The sequence below is a fragment of the Calidris pugnax genome, unplaced genomic scaffold (assembly GCF_001431845.1).
Source record: "Calidris pugnax isolate Ruff unplaced genomic scaffold, ASM143184v1 scaffold371, whole genome shotgun sequence".
In the NCBI taxonomy this organism is placed as follows: domain Eukaryota; kingdom Metazoa; phylum Chordata; class Aves; order Charadriiformes; family Scolopacidae; genus Calidris; species Calidris pugnax.
The window spans coordinates 732,114-744,802 of record NW_015091373.1 but is presented as its reverse complement, the minus strand read 5'-3'; the positions used below and the strand labels follow the sequence as shown (position 1 = coordinate 744,802).

General features: G+C 53.6%; 1 protein-coding gene across 1 annotated transcript in view; it reads right to left on the bottom strand.

Annotated features, from left to right (window-relative positions):
* Positions 1-880: 880 nt before the first annotated feature.
* Positions 881-12,689, bottom strand: part of SMG5 (SMG5 nonsense mediated mRNA decay factor) — a 32,093-nt gene continuing 20,284 nt past the window's right edge. Inside the window, exons 13-22 of the mRNA XM_014961237.1 lie at positions 12,355-12,524; positions 12,011-12,086; positions 10,663-10,838; positions 9,209-9,367; positions 8,288-8,347; positions 7,326-7,485; positions 6,859-6,949; positions 6,151-6,225; positions 5,677-5,815; positions 881-5,293 (exon numbers count right to left, since the gene is read on the bottom strand). Coding sequence (XP_014816723.1) covers positions 5,210-5,293; positions 5,677-5,815; positions 6,151-6,225; positions 6,859-6,949; positions 7,326-7,485; positions 8,288-8,347; positions 9,209-9,367; positions 10,663-10,838; positions 12,011-12,086; positions 12,355-12,524 — 1,190 coding nt within the window. The 3' untranslated portion in view covers positions 881-5,209. The remainder of the gene's footprint in view (positions 5,294-5,676; positions 5,816-6,150; positions 6,226-6,858; positions 6,950-7,325; positions 7,486-8,287; positions 8,348-9,208; positions 9,368-10,662; positions 10,839-12,010; positions 12,087-12,354; positions 12,525-12,689) is intronic.

Here is a 12,689-nt window from a genome sequence, read left to right as displayed (position 1 = left end):
CCCCCCTCCAAGCTTCCCCCTCCTGCCCCGACACCTCTTAAAGGCACCTCCAATTAACACTTTAAATAAAGTCACGCATTGTTCAAAATACATCCTTTCCAACCCCCTCCCCCGTTTAAAACCGAGCCCAGAGGTCACCCCATTGACCACCAGTTGGTTTTGCTCATCACAGCGGTGCTGGGGGGGGAACACTCCCGTGGGCAGCACCGGGGGGGGGTTAGGATGGATATTGGGAGAAATGTCTTCACCCAAAGGGTTGTCAGACACTGGAAGAGGCTGCCCAGGGCAGTGGGGGAGTCGCCATCCCTGGAGGGATTTAAAAGCTGGGCAGACGTGGTGCTGAGGGCCATGGGTCAGTGGGGTTTGGGCAGGGTTGGGTGGGTGGTTGGACTCCATGATCTGAAAGGTCCCTCCCAACCTCGAGCATTCTCCGATTGCGGGCAGAATCCTGGGAAAAGGACCAACTCATCCCACCCCACAACGGCAGGGAGCAGAGGGACAAAGGGAACGCTCGTCCTGCTACAGGGACAAGGAAAGGACCCAACCAACTCCAAAGCAAACCAAGGTCACACCTCCCTTCACCCCAGTCCAGTAACACCCCAAAGGGCTGGAGGGCAAAGCTGCTTTTTTCTTTTTTTTTTTCTGAAAAGCAGAAAGTTTGGGTCAGGAAATCAAAGGTTTGAGGGTGGATTCCCATGTAAAACCGTACCCGTCTCTGGGGCCGCTGGGGCCGGGAATCACCACAGGAGGAGGGGTACAAACATCTTGTATTTTATTAAGCCAGTCGATGTGTTCGGATCACAGTCGAGACGCGCCGTGAGAGCCCCCGCGCTGCCCCTCGTCCCAGCCGGGTCCCCCCCAGCCACCCCCTTTGTCCCCCCGCATGAGCGACCCGTCACAAATCCCCAGGCTGGGCTCGTTTGTGCAAAAGGAGGTGGGGAGAGGAGATTGTCCCTCGCCCCAAACCCAGCCACGCTCCCCTCCCTGCCGGGGAGACGGCGGCAGCAACTCGGGGACCCGGGGCCAACCCTCCTGCCCTTCCCCGTTGTCCCCACCCCGTGCTCTGCCCCAGCCGGACTGGCCAGCTCTGCGAGACATCAAGGGGAAAGAAAAAATAAAAAAAAATAAAATAAAAAAAAAAAGAATCAAAGATGCAAAGGGAAAAGCCAAGGCGCTGCAGGCGGCATCCAGCCCGGCAGGGACAGGAGCAGAAGGAAGAGGCGCTTGGCACGGCCCGTGAAACCGCCCAGCAGCTTGACCAGCACCGGGGTGTCCAGCATGGCACGGGGACAGCCCCAGGGCCACCTCCCCGGGACACCCAGCCAGCCTCGGCCACCGCAAACCCGCGCTCTGCCCACCCGGGGTCACCCCAGAAACTTCCAAGAGCTCAACATGGTGGTAACGAAAAGAAAAATACCAAAACCAAGGAACACACAAAAACACGTTAAAAACAATGCTTTCAGCCCACAAGATTGTTTCCCTTCTTGTTCTCCTTCCCCAGCGGAGCGGGCGCCGCGGGACGAGCTGGGACAGAAGGAGCAGAGCAGCAGGGCTGGCCCTCACCTGCTCTGGAGGCGTGGGGTGAAACCACCATGGGGGGGCTCGCAGGACACCCCCCCAGTGATGGGGACCCCCCGGCAGAGCAGAACCCCACCACCACCCTCAAGTTTCCTTTAGCCCCGGAGACACCAGTGGCCACCAGCAAAACAAGGCAGGGACCCAGCTCCCACATTTGGCTCTGGCTGGGACTGGGACGTGACCCACCAAACTGGGGCAAAGGAGTCCTTCTCCCGGGGAGGAGACTCCAAGCCATGGCGAGGGCTGGGGCAGAGAAGTGCCTTCCTTCACCCCCATCTTAAAAGACCTCCAGTTGCTCCTCCATCAGGAGGCCACAACTCGTCCCCTTCCCCGAGGCCACGCTCTTCTGCGGCTGCGGAGCCTCCTCCCTTTCCAGCTCGGGCTGTCTCTGACTGGGGACACACATCCCCCCAAAAACCCCCAAATTATCCACCAAAAAAACTCTGGTTGCACACTCTGGGGAGAAGTTATTTAAAAAGTCACTGTCCCTCCCCCCTGGGCCCAGAGCTACGGTGTCCTGAAAGGTGCCAAGGGGCAGTTTAGGGTCCCTGGTGAAGGAACAGGCCCTTCTCCTCCTCTCCAGGTGTGCAGATCTTCAGGGAAACATTAAAAGAAGCCCTCAGCAGCTCAGGGCAGCTGCTCAGGGATGGGCAGGGGCAGAGTACAGCAACAGCTTTGCTGTCCTTCAGGAAGAAGCCTCTGAGCTCCCCGAGTGCCCCTGCTGGGGAGGGGGACACCACCTTCCTACAGAAGGGCCAAGTCTATTTACATCTGTTGTTAAATGGCCTCCTGTGTCCAGCCCAAACAAGCCCTGGGTCTGATGGGGGATGCTGAGACTGCCCTTGGACTTGCTGCCACCCTGCTCAGTGGCAGTGTCCACCCCGTCTGCTGTCCCCAGGGCTCGGCCCCCAGCTCTCATCCTGCCCCACGGAGCTGCACAGCCCGAGGCAGCAGTGATGGGCTCGATAGCCAGGCCCTTTATGTGCTTTGCTCTTTCCCCTCCTCAAGACCCAGCTGTGGCCAAGGGAAGCTGAGGATGGCTCCAGCTCCTCGCTGGGGTGATTTCAGCCACACCACGCTCTGCTTTACCAGCCCCGGGCGCTCGCTCTGCACTTCACAGCCAGAAGGGAAGGACAATTGAGCCAGGCTTCAGCTGGAGCCCACCTCCAGGAGGGAGCTGCAGACCTTTCCCTGTGCTTTGCAGCAAGAGGTGGATGGTTTTCTTTCAGCAGCAGGGGAGAAAAAAATATAAAGCAGAGTCCACCATCCCACCCTCCCTCCCTTCCCCTGCACCAGGCTCCATGGAACGAGGAGGACACTTCACCACTCTCAAAGCCAACGGAGGGGCAGAAGGGGAGGTGGCTCTGCCATCCCCCACATCACTCTGGCGACAAGTCCCACACAGCGATTCTCTTTTCCTTCCCCACCCCATCAAACAAAAATAACGAGCTGGACAAACAAATGGCTTCAAATAAACACAGGGGTAGCGCTGGAGGGAAGAGTGACCGATGAGCTCCACGGCCCAGCTCACATCTCTAACAACACCCAAGACGAGTCTTGGACCTGCCCTTCTGTTTCCTTGGCGTAGCCTAGAAAAGCACCGCGAGTTTCAGGAGAAGCTGCAAAAGGAAAAAGCCGTAGAGAAACCCCATCCTTCCACCCCCTGCACCCCGAGGAGCGGGGCTGGAACTCCCCGCGGTGCTCCAGCCGGCCTGCTGCACCCAACGGATCCTCAAGGACTTGTGCTGGTTGGGTTTGTTGGGGTTGTTTTGTGTTTTTTTTTTAAAGTTTTTACCTGAAAACAAATCCTGCCACTCCAATACAATGTGTCATGCTGGGAAGTCTGCACAGATGGGAGTACGGCACTCGCCTTTCCGTGTTATGCCCCTTTTGTAGCAGCTTCTGGGCTGGCCCGTGTGAGGAAACACGCAAAGGTAGAAGACTAGTGGTTTTTGACTTGCATAGCTGCTGTGAGTCCACGTTGATGGAGACATCTTGTTTCTTGAGTATGCTGGCGCAGGGTGAACTACAGAGAGGCCGTTCAGCCCGTTCCCCACCGCTCTGCTGTCCCGGGAGCAACCCGTTTCTTCATTTCCAGCACCGGCGTGTGACAGGAGGACACAGGTCAGACACAGGTTGCTCGAGATGCCGTCAGGATGGGAGGTCCCTCGCAGGTCACACGGGGAATTAGCTCTTCCAGCATCCGTCCAGGTCACGTCATCCCTTCTGTGTGGGGATGCTAAAAGCGCTGCACGGGCTGCGCTGCCTTCGCCTGCCCCGGAGGGATGGGGGGTACAAAGGCTCCAGTTCTGCCACCCTCTCTGGCACGGCACAGCAGCAGCGGGGCATTGGACAACCAGCAGAAGAGAGAATGGCTTCAAGATCCTCCTTCCTCCTCCGCACCTCGTTGCAAAATTGAGAGAGGAAAAAAAAAAAACAAAAAAACACAAAAAAGGGAAAAAAAGAAAATAACAAGAAAACAAAGAAGAGGCATTGGGTCCTTCGGCGATGTCTGCTCCATCCCAGGGTCCTCAAGCCAAGTGGCTGAGCCTTAGCAGTGTTTAAATCCCACATGGCTCTTCCCTCTCTTCCAGCAGCTCTGCCGGATTCCACTCCCTGTCCCCAAGGCCTAATGGTGGGAGCGGGAGGGTCGGGGGAAGGAGGGCAGAGCCCTTTTTGCCTCTGGAGCAGCCTGGCCCCTGCCGTTGCTCAGGACGCGTGGAGCTGGTGAGGAGAGCAGGGACGTGCCCTTCAGACTGCTCTCTCCTCGCAGGCCCTTCGCACCAAGCCTGCTCCGTGGGGGGCAGGGAAAGGAAATAAATATGCTTGTTCAAGGAAAAAAAAAAAAAATTATATTAAGAGCTTTCCCCCCCTTTTAAATAGCATAATTGTTTCCTTTTCTCTCTGACATCGGAAAAGTATCCATAACCCCAGAGGAACTCCACTTTTTTTTTTTTTAATATTATTTATATTTATAAAAATTAAGAATTAAAAGGAAAAAAAAAAGCCCCTTGAAAAATAATTCAAAGGAGGGGGAAAAAATTTAAAAAAAAAAAGAAAAAATAAAGAAAAAGAAGACTATCTGCTTTCCTGTCACCATATTGCCAAACAAGAGCTAAACACTCTTTGGATCTTCTTTCCCAAGCGTAGGAGGGCTCCATTTCTGCTGCGCTGGTTTGGTTTCCTTAAAGTCAAGTCTGCTCTGTAGCAGCCGCCTGCCCGCGCCGGGGGTTTCGGCGTGTGGGGGGAGCGGGGCGGGGGAATGACTGCCCGTCTCTCGCCCGTCTCTGCCGACTGGGAGAAGGGCAGAGCTCGGCCTCGGCCGCCCGAGGTGCCTCTCTCTTCTCAGAGCAGTTGGCGCCGTCGGAGATGTACAGGCGTCTGGTCGGGATACGGGTGGAGGGTGTCCATGTGCGTGCCCAAATTGGAATATTTTTTTTTCCGGGTTGTTTGTTTGGGTGGTTTGCTTTTTTTTTTTTTGGTAGATTATTTTTTTTCTTATTGTTGTTGCTGCTGCTGCTGCTGCTTCTTCGTGTCTAAGTGTCGCCTGGATTTTTGTTTCCTTCGTTCAGACGCTGCACGTTCCGAGAGGGGGAGAGAAAGGTACACCAACCCGATGCCTTTCTGAACATCAGCCCATCTCTTTCCACTGCTTGTAGAACTCCAGAACGTTTTTGATTTCTACGCTGGCGTTGGCGGCTGCCTGGATGGCAGACTGCAAGCAAACACATGCAAAACAGGGTTTTGGTTTTTTTTTTCCTTGCCCCGTCAAAAGGACCCCCCTTCCCAACCTGGAGATGCTCAGGCAGAGTTTGTCGTGGCTAAAAGACCCAATTCTCCTTTGTGCCAAAGCCACTCTGTCACAAGGGGCTTGCAAATGACTTCTCCCACCTCCCCCAGAGACGCTTCGCACCACAAAAGCATGAAAAATCAAGGGGCCTTCAAGGAAATAGGAACCATGATCTATAAACTAAATTTGGGAAATCCAGGACAGTTACTACCCAAGGCAGAAAATATGAAAAAAAAGGACTTCTTTTGCCAATCAACCAGATTTTGAGCTTGCTGGGAAGCAGAAAGGCTCAGCCAAGAGCCACTGACCTGCATGGGCGCTGAGAACACACTGGGGTCCTCCAGCTGGAAGCCTGTGATGATGGTGACCATTCCGGTGGTGTCATCCTCTCCGCTCCCCTGGGACACCGTCAGCTGTTTGCAACTGTCCAGTATTTTATACAGATTCCTGCCACACACACACAGGCGCAAGAAAAGAGAATCAGAGGGGAAAAGTCAGAGGGAAAACCTCTTGTTTGTGCAAACAGTTTCATATATGAAACACATGGAAGGCAGGAGTGTTTCTCTGTTGCCTGTTGAGGGTTTTTCTGAGACCCTTCTTAGCACCAAGTGTTTGATGCTACACGAGATGGATGCTCTAACGCTCTCTCTAGGGAATTCTATAATTACTCACATACAGCACCAAATCAAGCCGCGTGACGGGTCCCAGTGTGAATAACCCCTCCCCAAAGTCACCTTCCTGCTGGGAGCTGGGCTCAGACACCTCCAGATGCTGTATCTTACCAGGCATCTAAATCTTGTCTCTTCAATTTATGCCTCTCAAAGCTCTTCCCGACGTCCTTCTGGCAACGGATGTACCTGAGGGAAGATCAGAGTCACTGAGCTCTCACGGAGACCGTCACGCAGAGGAGTCAATGCCCTGCAGCAGGGTCTGCCAGGTGCTGCGGGACCCTTTCGCAGTGCTGCCTTTTATCAACCAAAATAATGAGAATAAATGAATTCCTTTAGGTCATCTCCCATCTCACCCCCATCGCTGCGTGCGGTCCCCAGTATCACACGTGTTTGAAAGCCCACCAGCCCCGACACAGGCTCTTGAAGATGCAGTCTGTCCTCACAGCAGCACAGCAGTTTGTCCTTCTACAGCCACCCTGGGCGGTAACGCCGTACAACTGTTCCAGCACCCCCAGAGCATCAGTGCAAGGTACTGCTCAGTTTTATACACCCATAAAGAGAAGCAGCTCCCTCCAGTTCCTCAGAAGCAGTGACATTTCACGGCTGGAGCAGCAGCTACAAGTGCATGTGGAGAAGCAGCCACCAAATCTGTTACTTCAGCACCTTCCCTCTCACCAAGCACATTCCTGAGGCCTTGCCCCCCTCCTGGCTCTGCTCCAGGGGATGCACAGCGGGATGCTCCTGCTATCGACATCATCTTCCACCCCAAAATAACACCCGTCAGTCCCAAAAGGCAGGACAAAATTGCACCACTCTCACCTGTTTCCCTTTTTGAATTCTGCCTCCAGATACCGGATGCTGTCCCGAGCACCTGCATTCTCCTTTTTCAGGAAGTCTAAGCCATCGATCACTAACAGGGAGAGAAAAAAAAAAGAAAAAGAAGGAAAACCATCTGGTTTACAGCTCTGCTGCTGCAAACTAATCCAGATGTGTCAAGAATTCCTCATCCCACTGAAGTGTCTCTGGTGCACAGCAGCAGTGGCTGCCACGGGAGGCAGAGGGTGAACAGGGCCTCTCTCCTTCCAGCTGTGTTGGATGGTAGATTCCAAACATGGGCCACACATAAAACAGGCCTCAAAAGCAACACGTGGAAAGAGTTTTTCCAGCTGAAGTGAAGGACAACAGCAGGAGGAGGGAAAGCCACCACCCTGGCCCCCAGGGCTTCCTCTCTAGCACGAGGGGCTGAGGGGAAGGCAGACTCGGTGACTGAGGAGGAGCCCCCGTACCTGTTCGAGGGATGATGATTATGAACCTCCCGCTGGTGGCCAGCTGCTTGATGACAGCCAGGTGCTGGCAGAGGGCCTGGGTGTCAGGGACAAGGTAAGGAGACATGGCTGACTGTGCTTTGGGCTGCTGGAGACTTCCCTCCAGCTGAGAAACCTCCAGCTGAAAAAAAAACAACACGTGAGCAGAGACACTTGTTTCACATTTATGCTGAAAGAAACCATTGAACAGGGCAAGACTCGCCCTGTGAAGGTCCATCAAGCCCTGCCACCCTCCCAGCAGAGGGAGGATGCAACCAGGAGGTCAGAGGGAGGCGACTGTCCCGCTCTGCGCTGCACTGGTGTGGCCCCACCTCGAGTTCTGGGTGCAGTTTTGGGGACCTCAACACAAGGACACCGAGTGCGACCAGAGGAGGGTGACCAAGATGGTGAAAGGTCTCGAGGGCAAGATCTATGAGGAGGGGCTAAGGTCACTTTGTTTGTTTAGTTTGGGGAAGAGAAGGCTGAGGGGTGCCCTCATCACCCCTCAAAGTGTACACCTTCCTCAAGGGGGGCAGAAAAGGGGGAGGTGCTGATCTCCTCTCTCTGGTGACCAGCGACAGGACACGAGGAAATGGGACAAAGTGGCAGGAGGGGAAGTTCAGATTGGCCATGAGGAAAAGGTTCTTCACTGTGAAGGTGGTGGGTCCCTGGAACAGGCTCATGGCTCCCGTCAGGGCTCACGGAGCATCTGGACAACACTCTCAGGCACACAGTTTAGCTTCAGGTAGCCCTGGAGGAGCAGGGAGTTGGACTCCATGAGCTTTAGGGGTCCCTTCCAACTCGAGATATTCTATAACTCTGTCTTTGCAGAACAGACGCTGCCTCTGTGTGGGATGGGAGCAGAGAGCTCCCCCTTCCCTTCCTCGTTTCACCATCTCAGCCACCGCCCCACCAGTTTTCAGGCTGGAACCAGCATCTCCTACCTGCAGTCGAAGCTGAGCCATATCTCTCATTAGCCTGTTCCGACGAGCTTCCTCTGCAGCCTGGTTACAGAAACAAACTTCCATATCAGTTAGCAGGAAACACACAGGCTGACACTACCCCATGCTTCCAGAAATGGAAGTGTGCAGTGGGCAGCTGCAGTCCAGAAGGCCAACCCCATCCTGGGCTGCATCAAAAGATGCGTTGCCAGCAGGTCCAGAGAGGGGATTCTGCCACTTTACTCTGCTCTGGTGAGACCTCACCTGGAGTATTGTGTGCAGGTCTGGAGCCCTCAATATAAGAAGGACATGGACCTGATGGAGAGGGTCCAGAGGAGGGCCACAAGGATGATCAGGGGGATGGAGCACCTCTGCTCCAAGGACAGGCTGAGGGAGCTGGGGTTGTTCAGCCTGGAGAAGAGGAGGCTCCGGGGAGACCTAATAGCAGCCTTCCAGTACCTGAAGGGGGCCTACAGGAAGGCTGGGGAGAGTCTGTTTAGAAAGGCCTGTAGTGACAGGACGAGGGGCAATGGCTTCAAGCTGGAGGGGAACAGATTTAGACTGGAGATGAGGAGAGGGTTCTTCACTGTGAGGGTGGTGGAGCACTGGGACAGGTTGCCCAGGGAGGTGGTTGAGGCCCCATCCCTGGAGATATTCAAGGTGAGGCTCAATGGAGCAACCTGGTCTAGTTGGGGGTGTCCCTGCTGACTGCGGGGGGGTCAGACTAGATGACCTTTGGAGGTCCCTTCTGGCCTGGACAATTCTATGATTCTATGAAATGGGGTGAAGAGGGGACACCTGAGCAGCTTCAGGGAGCAAAACCCTCATCTCCCAACAAAGAGCTGCGATTATAGTCACAATCTAACAGTAATCTAGAGGAAACTGTGCCAAGTACAGAGAATTAGCCCACCTCTGCCAACTCACCATGTGAAACTGGGCCTGGGCCTGGTGCAGCAGGTTGTCCTGCTCCGCCTGGGCTATGCTGATGAAGATCCCGAGCTCCGAGTTGAACTGCAGGATGCTGCCTTGCAGGTGGGTAATGAAGTGGCCAAAGCTCCGAATGCAGCAAATCCGAACCACAGACTGCAAAGAAGCAGACGGGGAATCACCAGCCGCGTCTCCCCGGGCGGGCCGTGGCCAGCTCCCACCCTGCAGCTCACGGAAAAGGCTATTACAAAACCCAAAGGAACCATTTCTGATGGAAAAGGAGGACTCTTTGCCAGGAAGTGTAATGATAGGACAAGGGGAAATGGTTTTATATTGGAAGAAAAAAGATTCAGATTAGATATCAGGAAGAAATGTTTTACTATGAGGGTGGTGAGACACTGGAACAGGTTGCCCAGGGAAGTTGTGGCTGCCCCATCCCTGGAAGTGTTCAAGGCCAGGCTGGATGGGGCCTTGAGCAACCTGCTCTAGTGGGAGGTGTCCCTGCCCAGGGCAGGGGGGTTGGAACTCCATGATCTTTGAGGTCCCTTCCAACCCAAACCATTCTATGACTCTATGAAAAGGGCTTCTGAAGACAGAAACCGCAGGAGAGGGCTGCAGGAAAGCCTACAGTTGGCCAGAAAGTGTAGAAGTGTTTGCAGTTTGGGCTTCCCCAAGTCAAGAAGACCTCAGAGAACATCAGCAGGCTCTCCTCCATATATCCCTGCTCAAGCCTCTGCGCTGGAAAAAGGAATCAAATAAAACAACAATTTTGGGGCAGGCATTTGGCTACTGAGCACAGGCAGAGGCAGGTGAGCTGTCGCGGGGTGTGAGATTGCTGCACTTGATGCCATCCCAGACCTCAACAGCCACATTGCTATTGAACAAACACGTGTCCCATGGCACGTCTCAGCAGTGCCCTCAAACCCAGGGAGAAGGTGTTAATGTGTTCCCTTTTCCAAAGGGAGCAGACAGGTCTCACGAGGCAAGACAGGAGAAGAAGGATTGGGTTTTTCTGGGCACCTCCACTACCCAGAACCCATCACCTTGGCCCTCCGTGCATGGGAACACAGAGAGAAGTGCTCCACCAGGGCCCAGAGAGCCACATGAAGAGAGACTTCACCGACTTGGGCGTTTGCTAGAGAAGGGTCACAGAAGTATCCTTCAGCTCCAACCAAATTCCCTTCATTCAAGGCAGAGACAACTCTTCTGCCCAGACAAGGAGGTCAACATGTGACTCTGCTCCCTTTCATGATGGCTCTGACAGGGAAGGGAAGGCAAGTTTTTGAGCACTGATTTTTGGATACAGATGATAAACTGCAGCAACCACCAGTAACTCAGACTCAAAAATTTACATCAGTTTGGGGTCTTTTTGGCAAGAAAGAACTAGATCGTCACCTGCCCAGCTAAAAGGCTGCACCTTGTGCCGAGATTCAGGATTTACCCTGACTCACCTCCTCCACTGCTGAGAAAATGGGCCGATCCTGCTCGAAGTTAAACCTCTTGTGTGCATTTTTCAGAGGGGGAAGATTTCGCAGGGCCACATCTTCTGGGAGCAGCAAGTTGGCCTTCAGGTCTGGGAGCTCAGCACTGCTCAGGATATCCTTGACTTCATTACAGAGGGCCAGCCCTGCAGAGGACAGAGGGGAAACACAGGGGATGGTGACTTAAAAAACTGACATGGGGACAAAGAGGAAAATTGCTTTAAAGGCACACAATTTAATGATCGGGGGAGAGGTTTTAAATTACATGTGCACTGTGAGCGTGTGTTGAAGGAGGAACAAAAAGGCCACCCACAACATAAAGAGTAACCGTCCCAAACAACCTGCTGAGGCACAGCACTTCCGAAAATCTGTAGTTTGGAGGGTTAGCTTTGGGTTAGCTTTCCTTTTGTTCCAACGGACAAACAACTCTGCTTAAATTATGCTCCTCAAGAACCATAGGGATCTTCAAGCTGAGGTATAGGGCACATCACAGGTGTCTGACAGGCTGAGAGAGTTGGGATTGTTCAGCCTGGAGAAGAGAAGGCTCCAGGGAGACCTTATAACAGCCTTCCAGTACCTGAAGGGGCTACAGGACAGTTGGGGAGGGACTCTTGATCAGGGAGGGGGGCAACAGGACGAGGAGGAAGGGTTTGAAGCTGAAAAAGGAGAGATTGAGCTGCTATGTGGGGCAGAAGTTCTTTGGTGTGAGGGTGGTGAGAGCCTGGCCCAGGTTGCCCCGAGAAGCTGTGGCTGCCCCATCCCTGGAGGGGTTCAAGGGCAGGTTGGAGGGGGCTTGGAGCAACCTGGGCTGGTGGGAGGTGGCCCTGCCCAGGGCAGGGGGGTTGGAACTCCATGATCTTTAAGGTCCCTTCGAACCCAAACCATTCTATGATTTTATGATCACGAGCATTTGGAGCTTCAAAACTCATTTCCACAATTGCCATGCATCGTGGTTTGGGCCAGACTGGCCACTGAGATGAATGACAGATGCTCTCCTCATCCTCAAAATCGTACCCTTCCTTAAGGTCTTGAGACTTAATTCCAACCACATTGGCCACACAAGGACTTCATGCACAAAGGTGCGAGTGTTCCGGTATATTGTCAACCATGTATAACAGATTATTAATAGAGTTAAAGCCTATGGGACAGTAATTAACTGGAATGGTGTTTAAACACAAAAACAACACACACACGATGTCGCTTCCCGTTGTCCCTACAGGCAAACTGCTTCCAGCCAATCTCTCACCCCGGGATCTCTCACACCCCACAGAAGTCCCTGGTGACCCAGACATTACACTGCCACTTCCTCCTCCAGTACCTGATTCCTGCAGGTCCGCAGCAGAAGGCAGAAGGTTCAGGAGCACAGACAGCCTGTTCCACAGGCTCTGAGAGCTCTGCAGGAACAGAACACAAAAGGCCACAGAAAAGGTCAAGACAGATGTACACAATAACCAGACCGCTTGGGCTTTCCAGCATCTTTCACAGACCTCAGAACGCTTTATGAAGGGTAGATTTCACTACACTTCTTAGGTCAAGATTATCCAAATTCAGTTGGGGGGGTATTTAATATCACCTTCTGTCCAGGACTGGGGTGGTCCTGGACAACGTGCTCTGAGTATTCCAGCCCAGGGAAACGGAACAGACACCAAGCAGGGTTCCTACCTGAGCACACATGATGATGAGGTCCGTGTTTGTCCTCAGCCAGTCCAGGAACACCTTGACAGTGAGCAGCAGCCCTTCATTGGTCACGATCTCCAGCTTCTCTTGAAGGGATCGCTCATTCCTGCAGGATTTGTTACTTGAAATGCTTTCCTCGGAGTCAGACACATCATCTGGAGGAGGAAGGGAAAAGCAGGATGGCAGGTGTTAAACCCCTTGAGCAGCCAAGCCCTACTGGAATGGGAACAGCGCTGGGTTGGCAAGAGTAGAGCTGAACTTCTCCGGTGCCTTCACACACCCTCACAAAACCAGTTCCCTGTCCCCGCTGCTGCTAAGAG